At 45.9% G+C, this 26,232-nt stretch overlaps 1 protein-coding gene across 1 annotated transcript in view; it reads right to left on the reverse strand.

The window, feature by feature from the left end:
- Nucleotides 1-674: 674 nt before the first annotated feature.
- TRPM3 (transient receptor potential cation channel subfamily M member 3) overlaps nucleotides 675-26,232 on the reverse strand; it is an 89,167-nt gene continuing 63,609 nt past the window's right edge. The window contains exons 10-13 of the mRNA XM_023752353.1: nucleotides 13,642-13,792; nucleotides 13,330-13,529; nucleotides 10,206-10,338; nucleotides 675-2,635 (exon numbers count right to left, since the gene is read on the reverse strand). Coding sequence (XP_023608121.1) covers nucleotides 1,183-2,635; nucleotides 10,206-10,338; nucleotides 13,330-13,529; nucleotides 13,642-13,792 — 1,937 coding nt within the window. The 3' untranslated portion in view covers nucleotides 675-1,182. The remainder of the gene's footprint in view (nucleotides 2,636-10,205; nucleotides 10,339-13,329; nucleotides 13,530-13,641; nucleotides 13,793-26,232) is intronic.

Here is a 26,232-nt window from a genome sequence, read left to right on the forward strand (position 1 = left end):
TACCAGCCCTTGAAAAACTCCGATTAAATTTATGCTGAGCTCAGATTGAATGGCAAAACTCTAGGTATGAAAATATCCACCAGATAGTCATATATAAAATGGTCATGTGATGAGTGGTGTGAAAAATTGGCAGTTACATCTTGGAGGTGTTCAGAAGACATGGTGGAGTCATGCACATGATGAAGGTCACACAGCAGCGTAACACACGACATGGATGGGGAGAATACAGCAATATCCCACACGGCAATGTTAGGCGCGTGCTGCCCACTATATTTTTTGTTAGTTCACTATTATATATTCAGTGAGCGAATTCCTTGATGACAGGTGAGATACAAATAAATTAAAAAATATAAAATTATTTAGTTACATTCATCCTGAGCTTGCTCGACTATCCTTGAATGCCCACTGTATATAATAGGCCACTTGACATTTGTTTTTTTTTTTTTAACATCAATTCTTCTTTCATTCCGCTCGCAATACAGAAAAGGCATTTCTTTTCCCTTATTTTCTTCAAAAAATATAAACAGTTGTGGCACCAGAAGTGAATATATAAGAGACAGGTGAACTATGACTGTTACCTTGTTCTTTCTTTACAATGATCAATTACAGAAGTGGTGGCATGAGAAGGATGTGGGACGTTAGGTAGAACTGCTTGCTGCCGGCTTATACTGAATAAAAAGGATGCTCTTCATCAGTCACCAGTGATGGAGCCAATGTGAAAAGAAAACAGAATTGAAGTTTAGAATATCTCATTTGTATGCTGGCCACTTTATTTTATTTTATTTCGCAATTTAGCCCTGCATCCTACAACTCTTCATAACGGTCAGAAATTGCAAGACGCCTCCTGGCACGGAGAATGCGTGAAGCCCCTTCCTTCCCAGAGCTCGAGGCTTTCCGAAGTGACTAGTGATACACATTCATCTCAACCCTCCTTCTCCCTCTCTTTCCCCTCCCTACCCATCCGGGGTGAGCATGACAACATATCCCCTGTGTTTGGGACTGGGCCAGATCAAATGCTTTCTCGGCCCAGAAGTCACTTTTGAGTGAACACCTCCTAAGGCATTGCTTGTTTTGCTCAGCTAAGACTAACGCAGGTAGGTTTCGAGGAAGGGGAGCAGGTGGAGTTCGGGGAGAATTCTAGGGCTGCATTCGTGAGCCTCCTGCAACGCTGCTCAGGAGGGGTTAGTTGTGCTTGCTTTCAAAGCTGTGGGAAGCGGACGTTCTGGACAGTCTCCGCATGGACAGGCTGTCCCCGCGGCCCTCGGGCTTGGAGGACTTGCTCCTCTGGAAGGGGTTCCGCAGGCTGGCTGTGTTCCGCTGCCGGTCGAGTTTGTCACTGATGGAGAAGCTCTTCCTGGTGTGGGCGTACGGCGCGCTCGGCTCCTCTGCCGAGTAGCTGTTGGCGCGCTCTATCTTGGGAACCGTGATGTTGTTGGACAGGGTTCTGTCTGCGTGATCGCCCTCCTGCGAGGGGATGGCCAGGGCGGCTCTCCGGCCTTTGGCCTCGTTCTCCTCAGTGTCAGAGCTGGGGTGGCTCAGCTCTGCTTCTCGCTCGGGGTGGCAGCAAGAGGAGTCCTCCACTTTGCCTCCGAGACCTCCGGGGAAGGTGGCTCTGTCGGCAATCGCTTGAGGGGCATTGACACACCTGGTGTCAATACAGTCTGTAATGCTCGTGTATTCCGCCGTTTTCACGGGCACCCCGAAGTTGGCGTAATAGCTCCTCGAGGGAGAAAACATAAAGCTGTGCGACTTCACGATGGGCGCCTCCTCTAGGAGGAAGGGCGTGCTGGGCAGGTAGCGGCTGCTTTTGGAGCGCTCGATGGCGTGGTACGTGGGGGGGTCAGCGTCCCAGGGGTTTTGGCACTCTGGGAGGTGGGTGTAGTCTGAAGAGAAAGATCTCGTGTCCAAGGTGGTGACGTCCTCGAAATCGATGCTCCGGCTTGGAGGCCTGTCGGTGGGTGCGAGAGTTGCATAGGCACTACTTGAAGGAGCGGTGGAAGGAACTTGAGCCAAGAAGCTTGGCTCGCCCAGCCCAAGGATGTTCATGGAATTGTCCAGAGGGTCGATATCACAGTGGAGCTCATCCATGGCCGAGACATAGATGTCTATACATGATGACGGTCTTCTGGAATCGGGAACGATGGCCAAGGTGTTCGCAGGGGCTGCAGGAGTTTTGGACTCCTTTGCTAGAGAGTGGGAACTAGTAGCCCGGTGCAGGCTCAGGGACCTTTCTTTGAAAAGACTTTCCAACTTTTCTATACCACCTTTGTCTTTCATATTGACCGAATAGAAAGAATGGCTTCGCATACGGGGCATTAGGGTTGGAGAAGTTGGGGACATGGTCTCCTCACCTGCAGGGTCTATACTCTCTTGGAGCTTGAAGGTGTTCCCCTCCTGGCTGTTGAAGCTGCTCTGGCGGACGATGTAGGCTGCGTCCGTGCAGTCCGAGGAGGTCCGAGAACGGATTTTGTTGGACTCGGCTCGCTCCAGACCTGTCAGACGCTCCAGGGCCGTGGCCATGCGCCCGATGAGGTCCTCGAGCTGCGCCAGCCGGATGTCCACGGTCTGGAGCGAAGCCTTCATGCAGTGCTCTCTCTCGTTGACTTCCTCCAGTCGCATGGACATGTTCTCCACCCTGCGGGAAGCAGAGAGAGGGAGAGTCACTCGGGGCCAGGTTCCTCTGCTGGAGGCTTAGAGAGCATGGGCAGAGAGGGAAAGCCGGGCCTGGACCTTGGCCATCCATGTCCTACCAGAGGGAAATGGAGCGGGTACAGGTGAGGAGGGGAGAGGGGGGAGAGAATGCACGATGCTGTCACCGAGAATCATGGAATCCAAATCTTTTTGAGCTGGAAGAGGCTTTAGAGACTATTGAATCCAGTGATTTTTAATGGCTAATCCCACTTCCCCTCTTTGATGCAATTTGATGCACAATCCTGATCAGTAAACACCAAACCAAAGCTGAGTAGTTCTTATTGGCGTGGATGCCCGCCCTCGTACCACTCCCATGGCTGAACTGTGGCTTGGGACAGGGCTCAGTGACCTAAATAACTATTAGGGTGTTGGCTTATCAGAGTCCCTAACAAAACCAGAATGTAGCATTTTGATGACTTGACCCAGAATTTTGCAAAAGAATGTTATTATTTTATTTTTTTGGCAAAAGAATTTTAGAGTCTAGCTATTCTTATTGCAGTGTTTCTGGACTGGGATTAATTTCATTTTGCATTTATATAATGATCTTTTTTTGTTGTTGTTATTCACAATAACCTTTTTAGAATTTAGTACCTCCAAAGGAATGAATATGGTCCTGTTACTGAGGCACCTGGAGTTGATTTAATCGAATCCAATCCTGTCAGTAATAAGAGAGGAACAAACATCAAGTAATTTAACCAAGATTACATAAGGTGACTTGTGGTAAAGTCTGGAGCGTCTATCAGTAAGTAGGCTAGCCTACTCCCTCCTCTCTGTCTCTCTGGGTAGCTGATCACAGAGGCGTTATTTACAGTTATTTCGAGGTCTTGACTCTCTCCATTGGAAATCTGTAGGGGCACAATCTGTCTCATATTCCTGTTCCCATTTCCGTGTTGCCAGCCCAATACCCCCTGGTGTCGATACAGGTTCACTGAGCCAATCAGTGTTATGAACTTGATTTCAATTGTCTAGTAAACGACCTGGCCATTTATTTACAAAGAGAGAAGCCACATATTTAACATAAAATTGTGCCATATGTTTTCACCTGCTTAAATTAACTTGGAAAAGACAAACCAAAGCAAAGTCATGGTTTGAGCTCAAATGTTTTAAATGCCCAAAGGCAAATCTTTTGGAGAATCTGAATGCAATCCATTCTCAACTTTTCCAGAGAGGATAAAGATACTTTCCCAATGCCCTAACACAGTGGTCGGCAAACTGTGGCCCCTTGAGTGTGGCTCTTCCACAAAATACCACGTGCCAGCCCGCACGTACAGTGCGATTGAAACTTCGTGGCCACACTCAAGGGCCCAAAGAGCCGCATGTGGCTCGCGAGCTGCAGTTTGCCAACCACTGCTAACCGGTTTGGCTCAGTGGATAGAGGGTTGGCCTGCAGACTGAAGGGTCCCAAGTTCGATTCCGGTCAAGGGCATGTACCTTGGTTGCGGGCACATCCCCAGTAGGGAGTGTGCAGGAGGCAGCTGACCAATGTTTCTCTCTCATCGATGTTTCTAACTCTCTATCCCTCTCCCTTCCTCTCTGTAAAAAATCAATAAAATATATATTAACAAAAAAGATACTTTCCCAACACTGCCAATATGCACAGCAAATCACTTGACTGCCTGCGTGTACAGAATACGCTGTGCAAAGAACGGTGGGAATCAGAGCTGGGTCCCCAGCTGTTGTGCTAGTGGGGGTGGTGTGTTAATAACAGTAACACCTTTTTTAGGGAGGTATATACATTTCAGTGCCAGAAGGAGGCATAAGAGGCAGTGGTTCCCCTCTCTGAGAGACCTGTGGGCTTAAAAAACAAAAAACAAAACCCTGCTCTCCTGCTGGTCACGGTGGGGGGAGGGGAGCGTGTGATTCCTTCCCTTGGGCACATTTCTTTTTCTTTCTGAATCCATACGTCTCCCCCCCCCTCTCCTGTCCTCCCCCCCCCCCCCCGCCAACTCACTCCATTGTCTCTGTTCTTTTTTTAAAAATAGATTTTTATTGATTTCAGAGAGGAAGGAAGAGGGAGAGAGAGATAGAAACATCAATGACGACAGAGAATCACTGATTGGCTGCGTCCTGCATGCCCCACACTGGGGATCAAGCCCACAACCCTGGCATATGCCCTGGCCCCTGACTGGAAATCGAACTGTGACCTCCTGGTTCATAGGTCGACATCTAACCACTGAGCCACGCTGGCTGAACTACTCTGTTCTTTTATCCTTTAGCTTCGCTTCACCCAGCCTAAGGTCTTGGAGACATTTTTTTCCTTTGCTCTTTCTTGCTGCCCCATAACCAGCTCGGCACGACCCAGGGTCCAGGCCCCCTCAGCCACCATGGCCAGGTATATTCTCAAAAGACTTGTACATTGAGCATTTCTGCATCTGGCAAACCCCATGCTAGTCACCCAGCTAACACAGCTATTTCAGAAGGAAACTACAACTTTTCCCTGTTTCACTTTGTTTTGTGGTATAAACATAGCCTGAGAAACAAATTACTTAAAATAATAAGTTTGTGTGTCTTGCAGACTTATAATTTACTTTTTCATCATCTGGCTGATGGAGTTTGATTCTGCAAGTACTGCAATTTCATATTTTGCAATACAATAAGCTTTGGGTAAGTGGGTAAAATACTTCTTCATTAAAGTCAGGAGAAGGGCAGAGCGTGCATTTCTGTAGAATGAGACTTTACGTTTCGGGTGCTCTAGGTACTGGGTCCCCCTAGTAGCTTTTTAGTGTTGGCAGAGTAACAAAAGGCAGGATAGTTTTCTTCCTCATCCTCCTTTCCTGTCTTGGAGCCCAGTGTGTACAGGGCTGATACCGAAAGAGATGAAGATGCTCTTTTAGTATAGTTGCATATGATCATTGGTCTGAGCACTGTGAAATCTCTCTCTGAACTGTGGGGACCCTGCTCCTCACACCTCACTCCCTTCAGCCCCAGGATCTTACTCTGCGGAGAAACTAGCAGGTGAGGGACAGAGCTAAGGCACCAATATGAGGCAACAGAAGAGTTGGGACCCGGCAGTAAACGGGACACAGAGATGAAGAAGCCCAAGGAGATGGGAGGAAGACAGGCGGTGCAAGGAGGAAGAGGATCCTCTGGGAAAACAGGAGGTGCCCAGTGGGAGCCCCAAGAGTGAAAAAGTGTGGCCTTAGGGCACGGAAGGAACTGGGGGAGGGAACAGGGTAAAAAAACCATTCTTCACAAAACTTTCCTAATGGCTCTGAGGCTCCCAGGGACTTTGGAAAAAAGTAAAATAAAAAAGGACTGTTTTATCCATTTTCTTCCAGAATTCTGGATGTGTTTAACAACCTAACTGTATAATAATTTAGGTCATGATGCAACTGATAGGGGTTTAATGTAGGAGTTATAAAAGAATAAATGTTCCCAGAGTCAAATTTATGTTTGTTCCATAACTAAAGTGTGCCCCTTAATTTTTTTAAAAGAATTTATTGATTTTTAGAGAAGAAGGGAGAGGGAGGGAGTAAGGAAGGGAGGGAGAGGAGGGGGAGAGAGAGAGAGAGAGAGAGACCCTGATGTGAGAGAGAAACATCAATTGGTTGCCTCCTGCATGCCCCCTACCAGGGATCAAGCCCACAACCTAAGCATGTACCATGACCAGGAATCAAACAGACAACATCCTGGTGCACAGGATGATGCCCAACCAACTGAGCCATACTGACCAGAGCAAGTGTGTCCCTTAATTTAAAAAATAAATTCTTGGAAAGTTAAGTATAAATGTGCATGCATGACAGATACAAATAGCTCTGAGGAACAAACCAAGAGTTTTGGGTCATGATTGTTAGTGATTAGGAGCTCATGCTGGTCAAACCACTCAGGAGATAAAATGGAGATAAGAATGATACAAATTTATGGAACAACTAGAGGCCCGGTGTACAAAAATTTGTGCACTCGGGGGGGGTCCCTCAGCCTGGCCTGTGCCCTCTCTTAGTCTGGGACCCCTCGGGGGATGTCCACCTGCTGGCTTAGGCCCGCTCCCTGGGGAATAGGGCCTAAGCTGGCAATCAGACATCCCTCTGGCAGCCCGGGAGCCCTCAGAGGATGTCCACTTGCCAGCGGGGAGCAGGCCTAAGCTGCAGTTGGACATCCTTAGCACTGCTGAGGAGGCGGCAGAGGCTCCCACCACCACCACTGTACTGGCAGCCATCAGCCTGGCTTGTGGCTGAGCAGAGCTCCCCCTGTGGGAGTGGACTGACCAGCAGGGGGCAGCTCCTGCATTGAGCGTCTGCCCTCTGGTGGTCAGTGTGTGTCATAGTGACCAGTCATTCCCAGTCGTTCTGCTGTTAGGATCAATTTGCATATTACCCTTTTATTATATAGGATAGAGGCCTGGTGCATGGGTGGGGCCGGCTGGTTTGCCCTGAAGGGTGTCCCGGATCAGGGTGGGGGTCCCGCTAGAGTGCCTGGCCAGCCTAGGTGAGGGGCTGAGGGCCATTTTCAGGCTGGCCACATCCCCTTCAGGGAGAGGGGTCCTGCTGGGGTGCCTGGCCAGCATGGGTGAGTGGCTAATGGCTGTTTGCAGGCTGGCCAAGCCCCCCAGCAGGGACCCATCACCCCATGAGGCTGTGGCCAGCCTGGGTGAGGGGCTGATGGCTGTTTGCAGGCTGGCACAGCCCCTTCAGGGTGGGGGTCACCGCTGGTTTGCCTGGGCATCCTGGGTGAGGGGCTGATGGCTGTTTGCAGGCTGGCCACGGCCCCCTGCCACCCAAGCTCCCAGTGGAGGCTGACTGGAAGCAGGTATCTGGGATTTATTTATCTTCTATAATTGTAACTTTGTTGCCTTGAGTGGAGGCTGCCGGCCAGGGCAGGCAGGAAGCTTGGCTTCCTCCATCACTGGGGAAACCAAGCCTCCTGCTTGGTCCAGCTCTGTGGCTGCCGGCCGCCATCTTTGTTGGGTTAATTTGCATATAGTCACTCTGATTGGCTTGTGGGCGTGGCTTGTGGGCGAGGCTTGTGAGTATAGCGGAGGTACAGTCAATTTGCATGTTTTTCTTTTATAAGATAAGATGGGAAGCCACAGGGGACAGATAATAGAAGTGACTAAGTAACAAAAGAACGAAAGACTATGGATAACATATAACTCCTGCCTTAAACCTATCTGTGGTTTGACCAGAGTCAGCTCCTAATCACTAACAATCATGACCCAAAGAAGGCAGAAGCTCATCTTTTTTTGGCTTATACTATTTTTTTAAATGAATTCCATACATCCTAAGTTATTCCTGCCTCTCTTTGTCTTGAAAAGTTATAACTTGACTGTACTATGAATAGTTATGTGTCTATCACTTTTTTGGATCTAGGTGAAGTGAAAAAAGGATACAAAGCCTATTGGCTCAGGAAAGATACTTTTAGATGAAAAGATGACACTAGGAGTAATGTATGTCCCAGTTTGCTTTCATTGTTATTGCCAAGAAGAAAAGTTACCATGTCCTAGAAGATGCTTGAGAGGGGTAAATGGAGCCACTCTTCCCTTAGTTATCTCTGTTCCCTTGTGCACCTCATGGTAGTTCTGATGTGTCCAGTGCAATTCTAGTGTTTAAAGATGCTATTTTTGGCACATTTACAAACGTAAAACACACCAATACCACTGCCACCACCATCAAAAACAAAACCCTAAACACAGACAGTGGCATCAGGAGCAAAAGAAGGCCTTGGTTTGGGTTCACTTCTCTGGCACCTGGGCTTGGTTGTGAGGTCATCCGGGTCTTTCTGGCCCCCATTACTCCAGAAGGTCAGCTAATGCTAGGGCACACACACAAAAATAAGCCTGCACTCCGCCCTGGATTTCTGGGAATTGCTCACCCTAGTCACCCTCCTGGAGGGTGGGACTCCTTTTCCGCCCAGAGAGGAACAGGGTCTTGGGGGAGGAGTCTCCTGAAGTGTTTGCAGGCGTGGGGTGAGAGGATCAAGTAGAGAGGTGCTAGTTCCTTTCCAAAAGGAATTGGTGATTTAGTCCCAATGAGTCACATGCCCTGCTGCCTGCACCTCTCAGGCTAGTTCCCCAGAGAGGCAAAGGCTTCTTTGTGTCTCAACACTTCCTCCCCTGCCTTTCTTTCTTCCCAGTCTATGGCTTCCTGAATTCAAAAAGCATTTCAAAGGCCCCTGGACATAGGCTTTGGAAATAAGTCTGAGCAATGGGCAGTGTGTCTACATGGCACAATTTTCTGGGAACCATATGGTTATGTGCCCATTAATAAATAGCTTTTTCAAGGCCTCAGAATGAGGAAGATCTTTGGATTTGCAGCTCCTTTCTGAGTGTGCCAGAAAATTGCTTCACATCATATCATCATGGAATGTTCTATTTTGCAATGACAGATGTGTATAAGATCTATTCATGCTTTACACTTTATTAATGTTGGTTGAGTACCTCTGGATACAATGGCATATGCATTATACACCTACCTGTGTAGGCTGCATTCTTTGAAGAAATAAAGGGCCAGGGACAGAAAAAATGCCATTTGTATAATTTCTGCAGAACCACTAGAAAATGTATAAAGTGGGTAAGCAGACAAAATGTCATTTGGTGAAAACTAGAGGTGACGGACTCAAATCTTGGGAAGTGTGAATTACATTGATTAAAATCATCAATATATTCTATATCCCTTTTCCCACTATTTATAATTTGCTTCTGATCTCTTTATATTTAAAATATAAATGTTTAAAATGTGAAGTTACACCAAGTGCTCTGTACCACTCTGGGTGTTCTTTAGAACTGGTTCCCAAATTCCAGGTTATGACTGTGCCAGCCCAGAATGATGTTTTTATTAGTCTGCAGCAAAATGAGGAAAGTAAGACAATGTGAGTTCCTTTGCATAAAGCTAGACTTATTAAATGAAAATGATTCTTTCCTGTTTATTTTGAGATTTTTCTTAGAGCCCTGCTAGTCCACAAAACCATTTTGTCAATGAGATCTAAAAATATATGACCACTGGGTAGAAAAAAACTGCTTTTATTCCTTTGCTTTTGTCTTGTTATATAAGAAGAAAAACTAAAATAATTCCTGAAAAAACCTAAAAACCTCAACCATGATTCTATGTAATTCACAAGTCTCGTGCTGTTGTTTATTCAGAAGGTACTCAGCACGCATGTAAGCCAGGCACTAGGACTGTCTATACTTTGGAGAAGATGCTCAGGGTGTACATCATACACAGACCTGCTGGAGAGCCTTGGGTTGGGCTGGGTTTCTCCTGGTTTGTGTCTGGGTCAGAACTCTCCAATTTCTCGCTGAGCAAGTAACTCCTGCCCTGTTCTGAACATAGCCATGTCTAGTGTCCAGGAAGGTGGCGCCACTGCCTGCTGGAGAATCTAGGATCTGTATATCTGGGATTTTGATCTGTGAACCTTTCAGATAACATTCCGTGCTCTCCTAAGCTTCACAATTTCTTGGACAATAAAAATAAACACAGGGGTCTCTGATATTTTTTGTGTGCGGCTGCACAAACAAAAGCAATGGATAAAGCATGCCATGGCATAAAACCTCCCAGGAGACATGTGACCAGGGGACACACCTTTCCGAAGTCACCCGTATCCTCTCATCATTGGACGAGTTGAAGTGATCGTCCTTTTCTCTGAAATATTCCTCTATGCACTGCTCTTCAAAATCATGCACTTTCTTGAGCTCATCATCAGTTATGAACAGTTCTGTGGAAGAGAAATGAGATGTGAGGCAGAGAAGTAAAAGCGATGGTGCCTGATCTGTGGGCCTAATGACATTCCAAATGTGAACCAAGGTTAGGGGAACGGGCCTAGATTCTCTGCTAAATCTCAGACTAAATCCAAACCCCATCAGGCAAAGTGTGTCACTGTCCCCTTCCTGTGCATTAGAGTCACCGTTGTTCTTTGAAGTCCATCTGAACGTAGCTGATTTACTGCAGGGACTGGTTACAATCATTCAAGTTGTAAGGCCAAACATGTAGCTAAATCAAGGAAAGGGAAGGTACACAATGAATGGAGGTTTCTCAAAAGTTCCATTTCCAGCCTGGCTGGTGTTTCTCAGTGGTTGAGCATTGACCTATGAACCAGGAGGTCACAGTTCAATTCCTGGTCAGGGCACATGCCCAGGTTGCTCGATCCTCAGGATGGGGCATGCAGGAGGCTGCCGATCAATGATTCTCATCATTGATGTTTCTATATTCTCCTCCCTTCCTTTCTAAAATCAATAAGAAAGAAAGAAAGAAAGAAAGAAAGAAAGAAAGAAAGAAAGAAAGAAAGAAAGAAAGAAAGAAAGAAAGAAAGAAAGAAAGAAAGAAAGAAAGAAAGAAAGAAAGAAGCTCAATTTCTGGGCTGAGGAATGTGGCAGACAGACACTGTTCACTGGCCTTACTAAAAGCCCCTTTGCAACCTCATTTCCCCTTTCCCACTTCCTACTACTGAGGCTGGAAAGCCAAATACACACATTTCCAGCCTCCCTTGAAGGTAGCAGCTATGGTGAGACCCAGTTTAGCCCAAGAAACTGCAGGGAGGGGAAGAGATTTGCTTTCTTGATAAACTGTAGTGATGTGGCTGCGTCTTTCTACATTTTTTTACTTTCTCCTTTTCTTTTTGCCTTGAACATAAATGATGACGGAAAGTGCAGCAGCTATTTTGCTACCTCGAGACAAGACAGTGCATTCACGAATAGCTGAGCCTAAAAATAGGACTCTGGGTCTGTGACTTCAGTGAGCCACTGTTGTGCTCGGGGTTATCCACCTAGTTGCTTTGTGAGCAAAATGAAGCCTTATTTATTATTATCATTAATTATTCTTACTCAACCTTCTTTTTTTTAAAAAAAATGTATATATTTATTGAGTTCAGAGAGGAAGGGAGAGGGAGAGAGAGATAGAAACATCAATGATGAGAGAGAATCATCGATTGGCTGCCTCCTGCATGCCCCCACTGGGGATTGAGCCGGCAACACAGGTATGTGCCCTTGACCGGAATCGAATCCGGGGCCTTTTGGTCCACAGGCCGGCGCTCTACCCACTGAGCAAAACTGGCTAGGGCTTTATTTTATTATTTTAAAATAAGATTTTTAAACCTCACCCAAGGATTATTTTTCCTCTTTTTTTTTTTTTTAAGAGAAAGTGGTAGGAAGAGGGAGAGACAGAGATAGATAGTTAGATAGATAGATAGAGAGAGAAACATCGATGTGAGAGAGATACATTGATTGGTTGCCTCCCACACACAGCCCTGGAGCCTATAACGGAGGTTAATGACCTGAATTAAACTTGGGACCCTTCAGTCCACAGACCGATGCTCTATCCACTGAGTCAAACCAGCTAGGGAAAAACCTTATTTATTTGTGCTATTGTTAGCCTGGTTTTCTGTTAATAACAGGGAAACTAATTCATAACTGATACAGGCATAGAAAGTGATCCACTGTGAATCTGAATCCTCACCCCCTCACCAGCTTTCTATTTGTCTAAATTTATATTTTATATGGAAATAGTGAACTTTGGAATTCGTAGTCCCTTCCAACTCTCCAATTTTAATGTCTAGAAAGAAGTCAGCATTGTTGTGTCAGGGAAGTTGTTAAAAGTTTTAGTCTTAGAGAAGCAGGTGGTTAAATGGTTTTGGTTTCAAACTTTAGACCCACCAGTGATCACCTGGAGGGAATTTCTGGGCCTTCATTCTAGAGGCTCGTTCAGTAGGTTTGGTGGAGGTGGTGTACTTGAGAAACCATTGTAGCTTGCTTGGATGGGGCTGGATGCCCAATGGTTCTTAACTGTGGGTGGTACCCAAGGGACACTTAGCATTCTGCAGGAGCTATTGCTTTTTAATGTGTGGAACCGGGATGTGCAAAATCCCCTACAATGCGTGGGACAATCCTATCACTGAAGTATTGTTCTGCCTCAGTGCTAATAGAACCTCCTTTTAGAAACACTGGACTAGAAGGTGGTTGGTGGAGGGGCTTCTGTTTTGCCCTTTGAATACTGGAAAGCAGGGCTGGTGTCCTCATGAAGTCACATTAGCACAGTCTCTAAGGCTTGGAAAATGTTCAAGGCCTACAAAACGGTAGGTGCAGAAACGATAATGGAAAATCAAGCGGAGTCACCTGCAACTCAACTCATGTAAGAGGCTCAGATGACATATAATGCAGCCTTGGGAGCCTATAAATATGGCTGATATATTTCGTGGTGGGACCTCTGGAAAGTAAGAATCTTAGAACCTAGGAAGGCACTGAAACAGCCCTGCTGGAGGCTGGTTTTATCTCACTAAGAAAGATGTGAGGCTGCCTGGCCAGTGTGGCTCAGTTGGTTGGAGCATCATCCCATGCACTGAAAGGTCATGGGTTCGATTCCCAGTCAGGGTACATACCTAGGTTTCGGGTTTGACCCCCCAGTCAAAGCATGTACGGGAGTCAAACGATCAATGTTTCCCATTCTCTCTCTCTCTCTCTCCCCCTGCCCCTCTCTATAAAATCAATGAGCATGTTCTCAGGTGAGGATTAAAAAAAAAGAAAGAAAGAAAGATGTGAGGCTAAGAATGCTTGATTTCAGCCTCTACTGTCTTCTTCCTGGCACTGTTTCTCTGGCAAGCCTGCCCCTCTGTTCCCTTCCAAGCTGTCAGAGACCACAGTCCTGCAGGACTGCCAATGGGAAGCAGTAGGGCTATGGAATGGGTGGCTGCTGGGGGCTGTCACTCAAAGCTTACTCAGGCCGTAGTCCCTTTCATCTGGGTCACCCTCATGCTTCCTCCATCGGCAGCACAGGTGCTGGAATATCATGGTCATGTGGCTGAAGATGATCAGAGGTGGGGGCAGAACTGGCCTTTCGTGGAAAGTCATGATGAGCTGATACCTCTGAAACTTCCACACTTGGTTGGATATTGATTTTACCTCAAAAAACGTATTGCTGAAATAGAGACCAGAGAGAATGAGGTGAGAAACTCCACTGCTTTCTGAAGCATCACACCCTTCTAGTGCCCCCACTTTCTCCCAAGGGCTCTGATGAAGGGCCCACGTACTTAAAGACAGCGATGAGGAGGTTGACCAGCAGGATGTTCGCCACTAAAAGGTAGCAGGCCATAATGGCTGGCACGATCCAGGCTCCAGTCTTGCAGGGAGGCAGCTGAATTATTTTGCCGTCCTCTCGGGTCTCATTCTGTCCACAGGGAGCTGCAGGAAGCAACACAGGCAAAAAATGAGAAATGATGGCTATTTGAATTAAAAAAAAAAAATAAGACTGATTGTATGAGAGGGTTTTTTTTTTTTTGGTTTTGGTGGGTTTTTTTGTTTTTTGTTTTTTTTTTGGTAGATGGAGGAAAAATACAGCCATCTCAAGACAAACGGAAAAAAAAAAAAGAATAAAAAAAAAGCCAACATGGAAAAATGAAAGCTTCATGACTACCCCAAGGGGCTGCTGCTACTCCAGGGGGGACCTGGTTCCTCCTGTCTCCCAAGTTGTCATTCACCTTGAAAGAGATGGGTGGAGCCCCAGTTTGCTCATGTTGTCCCTTGACCCCTGACTTTCACGGAGGGGCCTTGCTGTCCTTAGGAAGCCCGGTGAGGGCTTTCCTGGGGAGCAGTGGGAGGAGCAATTTCAGGACCCCAACAAGTTACTTTCTGAGTTGCTGTGGAGGCCAGAAGCCGACAGCTGTAGGAGCAGCATGGAGGGGCTATTGATTGGGAATTAACACCAGGGCAGCTGTTAATTGCTGCAAGAAACAACCGGGGGCTCTGAGTTAATGATTTGCTGTCTCAATGAGGAAGGAACCAAACCGAGCAGTGTCTGGGGAAGTATTTAGAGGGCTTGTCTCTAGCTGGTCCTGACAAATGGCATTTCATGGCGAGGGCGTGAGCGGTGATGGGCCAGGACCCCAGAGCCCTGAGCCCTGAGCCCCCCGCTTTCTTCCAGTAACATTTCCATTCCAAAAACGTGCTTTTCAGGGCACAGGGAACAAAACCCAACTGCACTGAAAAAAAAAAAAGGGCAAATAGGAAAAAAAATAGATCTGGAGGTGGGGGTGAGGAGGAGGGTGATGTGTGGGACTGGGGGAGCGTGAGTAATGTGCTAATGAGGCCTGCTTAGAGTTTCCGGGTAACTTCAGGGGAAAAGGAATCCTTGACAGAACTCCTTAGTGCCGCCCAGACAGCAGGGTTCAGGGAGTGAGATGATGGCCTCAGGTGACCAGAGATGGGTGAGTCAGCCTCCCGCTCCAGCTGTCCCTCTCCCAAATTTGGCTTTAGAACAGGGTCCTTTTGCAGCTATCTGTAAAAAGGTGGTGGGACAATGAAGAGGTCTCAGCAGGTGCCACAGGCAGCTTTTGAAGATCTGCCAAGAAGGTTAGCAAAGTTGACCCAGAATCTTCGTAACAAGAGTACCTGGCAAGGGGAGTCCGATCTCTTATCAAGAATGACTGTTTCTAAGCTGCGCACTTTTCTGTAGTCTCCTATACTGGCTGCACAGGGATCACAGGGGAGCTTCAAAAAAAATGCCAGTGCTTCTCTGAGGGTGGCCCGGGTATCCGTATTTCTTTAAAAACGTTCCAGGTAATTCTCAGGTGCCGCTAAGGTAAATTCACTGAGCTAAAATGACGCTAGAAAAGTTATGTGATTTCTGACATGCCCTCCAGGCCAAAATGCATCTTCTCCGGCTATGAGGGTTCCCATAATATCAGGACACCAAGACCCTGAGTTTATAACCATAGAAAGATGGCCCAAGTGCTTCCTTTGGATCTGCCCGCAAGATGATTGGGTCTTAAAATCGGATGTTTTCAAAGAGCCAGCATCTTTTTTTATCATTGGTAGTGGTGGCATTAACCACCCAAGACAGCTGTCCCTTGGAAGGAAAACCTGGTGATGGAGGCCCCCACTGGCTCCAGGATGAAGGCCAGACTCTGAGGGTGGCCGGCCCAGTGCCATCTCTGGCCACTTCCCACTCCTCCTTCTAAGCCCAAATTGGATCAAGTTCCTGGTAGTTCCTAGAAATGTCATGCTGTCTTTTATGGCCTGATTTGCTTCTTCTTCTTTTTTTTAAAAAATATTTTTATTGATTTTGGAGAGAAAGGGAGAGATAGAAACATCAATGATGAGAGAGAATCATCAATCGGCTGCCTCCTGCTCGCCCCACACTGGGGATCGAGCCTACAACCCGGGCATGTACCCTGACTGGGAATCGAACCATGACCTTCTGGTTCATAGGTCAATGCTCAACCACTGAGCCACAGCAGCTAGGCTGAGCTTTGCTTCTTTTGCTTCTAAAAGGCCCCTCTGGCACCTTGCTCCCACTCCAGTCTTCGCTTGGGTAAATGCTATTCAATTTCCAGTGCTCACTTAGCTCTCTAAAGCCCACTCTAGCTCACTTTCTGCCCCTGGGCTTGGGATAGGTATTGACAATGATTTTCTGCTTGACCCTGCTCTACTCAGGCTCTCCTGAGCTCTTTTCCAAGTAGGCCTTTTGGACTTTTGTGTTTGTCTCTGCATTGTTCAATTTTAGCAAAAATCCTGCTAAGTCTGTTTAGCTTGAATCCGCAATATCTGATCACAGTTGATATCTAATCAGGTTTCTCTTCTCCACCATCCCTCAGATATGTCTGATCACCCTGGCCTACCATCAGCAAGAATCCTGTTAGGTCAGGTTCGCCAGCATCCTCCTTTTCCCTGATGTTTCATCTTAGGAATTTTCCATCCACTGACCTCCACCGTGCTCCTGCTATGAATGCCCAGTTTTCCTTGCTGTGTTCAGAGTTGAGTCCCATCTCTCTCCCCTATTACAAAGCGCCATGGCAGTGGTCCCACCCTCCTGAATAAAGTCTTCCTTACCATCTCTAACAAGTGTCACAATTACTTTTTTCTTTAACACATAATCTTTGTTTAGTAATTCCATCTTCCTTATAATCCCAGGGACACTCTGCTTACCCCACCATGTCACTTACTCATCCGTGTCTCACACGAGATCCCCAGTGGGAAAATCGCTCTTCATGGTTGCCCATTACCTGCTCAGTGCACACACACAGGACATCCACACGTTATCCACACATGATCACTGTTTGTTGAATGACAAGAGGAGATTACTGACAATGACAGACATTTCCCACAGCTCCACATGCCTGCTCATGACGGACGGACCCAGCTCTGAGCGGTTATTGGCTCCCTCGGCTTGGGAAGAAGGCGTCTCACGCTCAACCCGTCTGCAGGGTCTCTGTTACCCACTTGGCCACAGGCCAATCACTTGCTTTGCTTTTCTCTCCTCAGGGTCCCTTGCCCCACTCACCCACCCCCTCCTCCCAGCTGACCTCCCGAGGGGCTCCCTCCTGTGCTGCCCTTTTCTCTGGCTCCTGCTCAGGTCTCTGTGGGGAAATGATATAGAGCAGCAGAAAGAGCTGCTTGGGGTAAGTTACAAAGTGCACAGTTTAACAGATGTGGTCCCCAGTCTCCATTTCTCAATGACATTCTGAGATTTCTCTTTACGTTCTGTGAGAACTTAAACTTGGGAGGGGCAGAGCACAGCCATCTTGCTCTTTTGACCCCATGTTTAGAGAAGTGTGCAGATACTTCCTTCACAGGGTCACTGACATATCTCTAGATCTCTGCTTGGAGATTCCTCAAAGGCTCCCTATAAAAACTGGACCAGCCTAATACCTTTACACAAGATTTGCTTTGATGAAGAAACTCCCTGCCAATACTTTGGGAATTAATTTATTTCAGCTTCTCCCATACATTTTATTCATCCTGCCTTTATAGAGGTGTATTACTTTAGTGGCTAGAAATATGCATTATAATCAGGCAGACCTGGGTTAAAACCCTGAGTCCACCATTTTCCAATGATATGATATTAGCCTACTCCACGAACTTCAGCTTTCTTATCTGTAAAATGGGGGTAGTAATAATATGGAACGAGGGGGGAGATTGTCAAGATCATTAAATGAGATAATGCATGCAAAGCACTTAGCTCAGTATCTCACACGTAACACTGGGTTAACATTAGCTGGTGCCATCCTTAGTGTTGTTACTTTTGTAATGAATAGACTTGAAGTTCCTCAAGGTTAGGGACTATGCCTTATTCCCCTTTGTTTTGCAACCACTATGCGTAGCATTTATTCTCCAAGCACTTAGTGAGCGGTTATAATGTTTTGGGTACAGAGGACATTGGGGATCAAAGAGATAATCCCTGTTGTTCAAGCGCCTCATGGTTAGTAGGGGGCACAGACAGGGAACAGAGCAGGGCATTAAGGTGTGATGTGAGCTCTGGGGGCTCTGAGGAAGCACTGCAGAATGGCTGCACCCCTCCAGCCTGGGTCACACGAGCAGTCGGGTAGGCAGAACCAGCCCCGAGGACCACCATCTAGATTCTACAGCAACAAGTGCAGCATAAATGAACTAGATGATCCTTGTGACAACGATAATGATAATAAAAATGAATCATTAAGAAACAACCCTCATTTGGTAATATCAGCAAAGAGGCAGCGAACATTATATGCAGCAGTTAGTGCAAAGCGCTATTCTATAATGGCTCCTAATGATGTCTTTGTTCTGGGTATTTACCTGCGTAAGAAAGTGCTCTGTCTCAAACTCACAGATGCCTACCACTGATGGGCTGAGCTGGGCGAGTTAAAGCCCTGACAAGCAGCAGATTTCATGACAGGGGGTACGTTGTCTGGATTGTCCTGAGACACCAACCAGTATCTGGGGTTCATGTTCCCAGGGAAATGCTCCCTGGCACATGCATCCAAGATGACACATGGGTGGAAGTTTAGGGGCATGTGGGCTGGTGACTGCCACTGTGGCTCCGCCCTCCCCGCTGAGTGGTTATTCTCCCAATCCTCTTGCAAGAAGTAAATGAATAAACACTATCACCTACATACCAAGCAGCATGCTGTCAACCTCCCCCGCCCCCCCGCCCCTTCCTTGGTAATGAGGCAGAGTGCCTCTAGTGGATGTTTGCTGCTTCCACCTGCCCAACATACATTTTTCCTCTGGTAAGAGCATCCTGGTTTCCCTCTATGGAATCACCCCTGCCCCACTGCCTCAGTCCATGCAGTTTGGGTGAAATGAATGCAATTCCATACTTAGGAGATTAATCAGTGTACTCTATCCCCTGATTGCAGTGATTGGTTCAGAGATAGACATGTGACCCTCTCCTGAGCAGCCAGAGCTGATGGGCATCAACTTTGGGAGTTTTGCTGGAACTAGTTAGTATGAGGCAGGAGCTCTCTTTTTACAATGTGATGTAAGGCTACCAAGTGGAGAGGACCTGCCTGCGAGTGACTGGATCACAGAAAAGAGAAACTGACTCCTGATCCAGCCAGGCTTAAGCTAGCCCCCTTCAGTTATACGAACCATAAGATTCCTTTCTTTCTTAAGTCAATACTACTTGGGTTTCTGAGTCCTGGCTAATACAATCACTCTCACCTCTGCCTGCTGTCCACCGGCCAGCAGTAAAAGACACATTTTGGGCACCCCACTCCTGACCGGCTGCATGTGGAGGAGCAAGAAAAGACCGGAAGGGGCACTGGGAATGGGACATCTGACCTGATACCAAGGTTGAATCACAGTGTCAAGGCTTTGGGAGCTGGAGCCACTGTTGCTCTCCTTCTTCCCCGAAGTATAACGGAGCCTCAGGGGTCTACACTGGCCTCTGACTCAGCAACTAATAACACAGATGCCACCTATTATCAAGTAAGTAGGGTAAATGCAGTTGGGAAACTTCGGCCAAGCACCTGGACACAACCAGCTGCTCCCAAAGGGAAGAAAACCTGTTTCTAGAAGCAGATAAATTAGGTCACAGGAGCAGAGGCGCGCAGGTGCAGGGGCAGAGTGGGAAGGCCACGTCTGCGCAGTTGCGGCCAAACCAGAAGGATCAAACGTTTGGAGACTCAGCCTCTCCCTGGTTATCTGTGTGGGTCACGTTGCCACACGGCATGTGTGGAGGAAGGAAGGTGGAGGTGCCATTTCTGCTGACGAGGCATTAATAGGTAGAAATGAAATGGATGTTTGGGCTCCGAAATAATGATAGCTTGTGCAGTCAAAATTTGATCCTAGTGTGTGAATGATAGTAAGAAAGCTCTCCCTTTGCTTTGCATGCTCTGGAGAGCAGCCTTCCAATAATTGGACCTTCTATTTTTTCATAAAAACTTTCTATCATAACTAAAACAAAGGTCAACAGCATCCCTCACTAGAATATAATCAAAACAGCAGCTAGAATACTTCCTGGCACATAGTAGGTGCTCAATAAATATTTGCCAAATGAACACATATTGTACATTTGACCTGCTTTGTCAGGCATTTCTGCAAGTGTTACCTGATCAGTTTCACTGGGTCAGTGTTTTTTTTTTTTTCCTTTTTAAGATCTCGTGTCACCATGACCTGTCAGCATGAGATGGTTCCTGTAAGAGCAGATATTTATTTGTTTGTTTTTGCAATTGCCAAGTTTTATGACTAAAGAAACATGCCTTGTGTTTGGCAAAGGCTATAGCAGATCTCCCGTCTGAATGCTGCTGTGTGAATCTCCAGGCACACCAGCCATAACACCCCATCCTGTCCTTGTGCAGTCCTGTTAATCATGACACACTTTCCTGCTGAGCCGAGTTTGGTCTTGGAATCCTTTTCAAGACAAAACTACCAAAAGCACAACAACTGAAGTTGACACAAGGGAGTGAACCTTTCCCTCAGTTCCTTCAAAAATGTGAATATGAGGTCTGGGGTAAAAGATCATTTTTGTGCGTGTTTTCAGGATCCTCCTCATGCCCACGTTGCCTGGCCAGTACCCAACCTAGACCACTTCATAGTTGCCCAGGAACCAGAAAGTTGGGTCAAATCAGACATCCTGCTTTCCTCAGATTTTGAGCAGATTGTGGGACCTCTCCGTCATGCATCCTGGGCCCTTAGACACTCGCACTGTTCATTTAAAAGACAGCTTTTAAAGTGGGTATTTCTCCAGGAAATTCTCATCCTGCTTATTTATTTGGGATCATCAAATGTGAAAGACAGTAGATATTAGGGAATAAACATCCGGGAAAAGCATAGCATGTGCCAGCTTCAGTGCTGGGCACTTTACATTGGCCATTGCATTTAAGCTTCCCAGTAACACTGTAAGAAATATATTATCTTTGCTTCACAGCTGAGAAAACACACACTAAGGGGTGACATGGTTTACCCAAGACCACACAGCTAATAAGGGATAATGCAAGAACCATCCCCTCGTTCATTAAAAAAATACTGAGTTCTTGCTATGTGCTAGTGAGATTGGCACTGGAGATGTAATTATGATGATACAGAAATGAATCCTATCTTTTCTCTAACCACAAAGCTTGTATATACTGTGCTCTATCTCATGTGGCCTTTCCAATGTAATAATACATGATAACAGTGACCACCTATTGCATGCTTAAATGTAAGGCCCTGTGCTATGAGCTTTACATATATCACCTTATTTTAATCTTTACAATCATTATACCCATTTTACAGATGAGGAACTGAGGCTCAGAAAACTTTAGCATCTCTGTCAGTATCTCAAAGACAGCAAGAAGAGAGATAAGAGGTCCACTCAGGCCTGTCCCACTATGAAGTCTCTTTCCCCTGTGCTTCTGAAGAAGGAGCCCACATGGGGTTGAGAGGAATCTCTCAATTATAAATAAACTAGAGGCCCAGTGCACAAATTTGTGCATGGGTGGGGGACTGATCGGGACTGTCTTGCCCAGTCCAGGGGGAGGGACCATGGGAGATTGTCTGCGAAAGCACACTGACTACCGGGGTCAGCTCCTGTGTTGAACGTCTGCCCCCTGGTGGTCAGTGCACGTCATAGCGACCGGTCGACTGGTCGTTTGGTCGACTGGTCGTAACAGTTGCTTAGATTTTTATATATATAGATAGACAGGTTAATAGACATCTGAATTTTTCTTGTTTCCATCAACACAAATAATGGCCTGGACAGTTCAGATGAGGTAACAGATGTATGGAACACTGTACTTCAGAGTGTGGAGAAAGAAATTCAATTCATATAATAGGTATCAGGTATAGGCACCCATGTCCCAAAGATTAAGACATTTGCCCTTTTGATATCATTCTATAATATGAGAGGAGAAGAAACACTTATTTATTTAATGCACATACCACACTGTTCCCCCAAAGCATGTGAAATTAAAAAAACACCAATGTTTGATATATTCAGCATCATTTAAAAAATTTAATAAAGAAGGATATTTCTCAAAAATTGTCCCTCCCTCTCTTGTCTGAAGAAATGTCTCAAAAGCTTATTCCAAATCACAGGCAGTGGAATAAAGAGCTTAGTTTAGTGTATGACTACATTTATCTTATTTTTTTTAAATAAAGGATTTTCAACTAAAAATCCATCTTGAGAAGATAAGGGGACAAAGAGGATTTTTCTACCTCCTTTTGAAAATCCATACAGTTTACCATGGAGGATTTAGGATGCCATTGGCACAGCTTCTATAACTGAGTCCCAGGGTGAATTAAATTTAGGTAACTCTGCTTTTTTGGCCTTTTTCCTGATACAGTGTTTTTCTTGGTGAGACAACTAGAGATGTCTCCCTTTGTATGGCTACATCTTTCTAGAAGGGTCTTGATCTGAGAGTCTTAGTGGTAGATCCAGGCAGAAGTTTTGTTTCTATTAAATTTAGGTAACTCTGCTTTTTTGGCCTTTTTCCTGATACAGTGTTTTTCTTGGTGAGACAACTAGAGATGTCTCCCTTTGTATGGCTACATCTTTCTAGAAGGGTCTTGATCTGAGAGTCTTAGTGGTAGATCCAGGCAGAAGTTTTGTTTCTATTTATTGCAATAGGCCAGCACCAACATCCTCTAGTAATGAGGGGCAGGAAGGACAGAGGTAATTGAAAAGGTAAGCGCCAATTTTGTAGAGTCCGGAGCACCACCCCAGTTCAGCCTGTTACTTCTTTTTGTGGTTCATTTCTTTTCCCGGCTCCAAATCCAACTGCTGGTTAAGATGCAAATCGGTAGTGCCGTGGCACAAAGGCAAGCGTCAGAAAGGAGTAAGAGGAGGCCTCAGTTCCTTCATCTGTGAATATAAGGACTTGGACTGTTGGTGTTCCCTACAGTGTGGTGCACACACGACTCGGGAGGTCCGAGATGATTTTAGGACACAGGAACAGGACATTAAATAACATTGAACGGGATAGTGAAAAAGCGATGACTTTTTCAAGCCTCTTTCAATCTTCCTGACTCCATCAGAGAGACTGTGTCGCGTCGGGGATAACAGTTCTTTTTTCTTCTTTTTTAAAAAAATATTTTTTTATTGATTTCAGAGAGAAAGGGAGAGGGAGAGGGATAGAAACACCAATGACGAGAGAATCAATGACTGGCTGCCTCCTGCAGGCCCCACACTGGGGATCGAGCCCGCAACCCAGGTACATGCCCTGACTTGGAATCGAACTGTGACCTCCTGGTTCATAGGTCGATGCTCAACCACTGAGCCATACCAGCTGGGCAGGGTCACATTTCTTTAACATTCCTTCACATTTGCTAAATTCCCTTTGTGGTCAAGACTGGGCAGGCTGAAGGCTCAAGCACCTGGACAGAATTTCATAACAACGTGGTGTTTTCATTCTGCTTTTTCTATGGTTATCTTCTATTTGCATTAAGTCATACTGATTTTTTAACTTATGACCACCATATTAATTTTAAAAAATAAATTTATTTAGATTTGAAGAATGAGCCAATTTAACTAAAAATATTAAAGAGTTTCAAAACAATGAGTGGGTTAACTCAGTCACCACAGGGCAAAAAGAGAATTATGTCAGGGCTTCTGATCTATTTGCTATATGCACACATGTTCAGCTTTGAGCTATTTAGAAAACACAATTAATTTGAATAACCCTCATTTTTTGATCTGGCGAATTAGAAAGCAGGTTGTCACAAGCCTAGTATGTTGTGTGTGAGTTCTGGGGAGAAAATTCACTTCCCTCTGTTATCTTGGTCTTGTGTGATTGCTATTCAATATATCTAGCTTTACCTAGAGACAAAATGGTCATTTTTTTGCTGTCACTTGAGAGGGCTTCAAAATTCCAACCTTGGTAGTTTATTATTTGCTATCAGGAATTAGTATCAGAAGTTTGACAGGGAAGTATGTACATCTGTACTAGCCTGTTGTACATGTTATGAGTTTGTTGCCATGATGTAGCAGATCGATTGCAGTAATAGCTCCAATGCCTCTTCCTTCCCTGTATCCAAGCCCCTTTGTCATGTGATTTGATAGTTATTCTCACTAAATAGGTAGGATCTATGACCTTGCCCCTTGATTCTGAGTTTGGCCATGTGAATTTCTTTGGCCAATGGGAGATCGGCAAATGTGACCAATGCAGCCCTAGCCTGTTTGGCTCAGTGGATAAAGCGCCAGCCTGCGGACTGAAGGGTCCCAGATTAGATATCGGTCAAGGTCACATGCCCAGGTTGCGGGCTCAGTCCCCAGTGGGGGGCGTGCAGGAGGCAGCCAATCAATGATTCTCTCTCATCATTGATGTTTCTATCTCTCTCCCCCTCTCCCTTCCCCTCTGAAATAAATAAAAATAAAAATGTGACCAATGCAGAACCGTGAGAAACCCTTGAGTGTTTCTGTTTCCACTCTTCTATTCAGCTAGCCTGCTGGAGGATGAAATGCACGTGCCTCTGCTCCCAGTCGCTTCTGTTGTCTGAGCTGAGACTGTTCTGGGTCAGCTGACAGCCAGCTGATTCCCTGGCAGGTCACTGAGGGTGACTGAGCCCAGCCAAGTCCGGAAGAACCATCTAGTCAACCCACAGGCTCCTGAGCTCAACAAATATTTTCAGCTTTAAACCACTGCCATCTGGGGTAGTTTGTCCTATAACATTCTCAATAGGTAATGTAAAAAAATACCTGATATACATGCTCCACTTCCCTTGTCCTGTTCACAGCCAGGCAGCCTTTGGTCTTTCAGGTTGACAAAACCCTTTCCTAATTTCTTCACCAATTCCCAAATTCAGGCCAGGTCCCATCATTGCACAAAAGAGCAGGTCCCATCATCACCCAAGGAGGAGCAAGTTCACTGACTGACCAATGACTATTCAGACTCTGTCTTTAGAAATTGAACTGAGGTGTGAGCCTTTAGGTGAGGGCAGGTGGTTAACTGAAAGATCGTATAGAATCAGACCATGTTAAGTCATATAAAAGCAAAGCAAGCCATCTGAGAGGGGAGGGGGGAAAAAGGGAAGAAAGAAAGGGGAGAGACAGTGGAAGAGCAAGAGAATGTGAGAGATGATTGACTGACTGAGACTGGAGAGAAGCAGAGAGAGAAATGGCCAAAGTGGTCAGGTGTTCACATTCTGGCTCCCCATTTCCAGTCAGCTCACACCCTGCTTTGTGTCCTGTCGTTGAATGCCTTTGAGTCTTCTTCTTATTTGCTTACAGTTGATCTTTATTTAATCTAGTTAAGTGGGTTTGGTTTTATTGTGGTGAACATTTTTCTCTAGTTAACGCCATAGAGAGAACCAGCTCTCAGGCTGGTAGTTTCATCAGAGCCAAAGATCTTGAAAGACTGCTGGGAAACCCCCGGCAATCACGGAGGGGCCAGTGAGAAGGGGCCCCGGGAAAGGCTGGGAGGGTGGAAATAAAAAGCATTTAACTTACAATTTTAAGGAGGGCTCGCCTTATTCATTCTGCTATTTGTCTAAGCAAAACAGGGTTAAACTATTTTCTTCTTCAAACGAAAACAAAAAAATTCAGAGAAAAAAATCACATAAATGATTCACTCTCCCAAATTGTTATGCTACCGTCCATCTCCATTGTAATTCTTGACTGTGATTTTTCATCACAACTCATCGTGTGGCAGCAATACACCCTCCAGAGCTACAAGGTCAGGAACAGGTGTCCCTTCCATCACAGGTGCAGGGAGCTCGATTCCATTCTCATCGCCTTAACAGCAGAAGGTTTCTCCTCGGGGTCCACACCACCTTAATGGCCATGCCACACATTAAGAATATGCTCGTTGTTTTGTTTGAAATAGGATTGCATGATTTTTCAGAAACCCATACATCTGTCCCTTAGAGTATCTGAAGAGGGAAGAGCCAAGGCCTTTTCAAGAAGAAAAAGCCAGCAACCATACATTAGGGCTTTCTGTGCTGAGGATGGTCAGTCCAGTGAGCCACACTGTGCATTCCTCTACGTGGACAACAGCAGGGACACTAGACAGTGTCAGCTCCACAGAAATGATCCAGGGCTCCTGTGGACTCCTATTGGATTACATCCTAGGGGTTATACGACACCCAGGGAAAGAATCAATGTGACCCCGAATATTCAGGAACATAAATATAAGCAAACACATGTTCCTGTGGACATAATTTACAAATTCCCTGGTAAACTACAGACAATGCAGGAAATCCATTTGTACTCACAGCTCACACTCCTTGCTGATTGGCTGGTGCACTCTCCTCTGCAGGCTCCTGATCCCCTTACTGTCCTCTTAATCCCAGGCTCTATTCTCCCAGCTCTCTCTCTTGTTAAGACCAAGCTGCCCACTGAGCTCTGTTTACTATTAAAACTTGAGCTTTCACACTTCAACTGACGATGCTCCTCAAACAGTAAAGGATTCAGATCGTGATCAGTCCATGTTCAGCTTCAACCTAAATGG

Source organism: Myotis lucifugus, unplaced genomic scaffold (genome assembly GCF_000147115.1).
Source record: "Myotis lucifugus unplaced genomic scaffold, Myoluc2.0 scaffold_31, whole genome shotgun sequence".
In the NCBI taxonomy this organism is placed as follows: Eukaryota; Metazoa; Chordata; class Mammalia; order Chiroptera; family Vespertilionidae; genus Myotis; species Myotis lucifugus.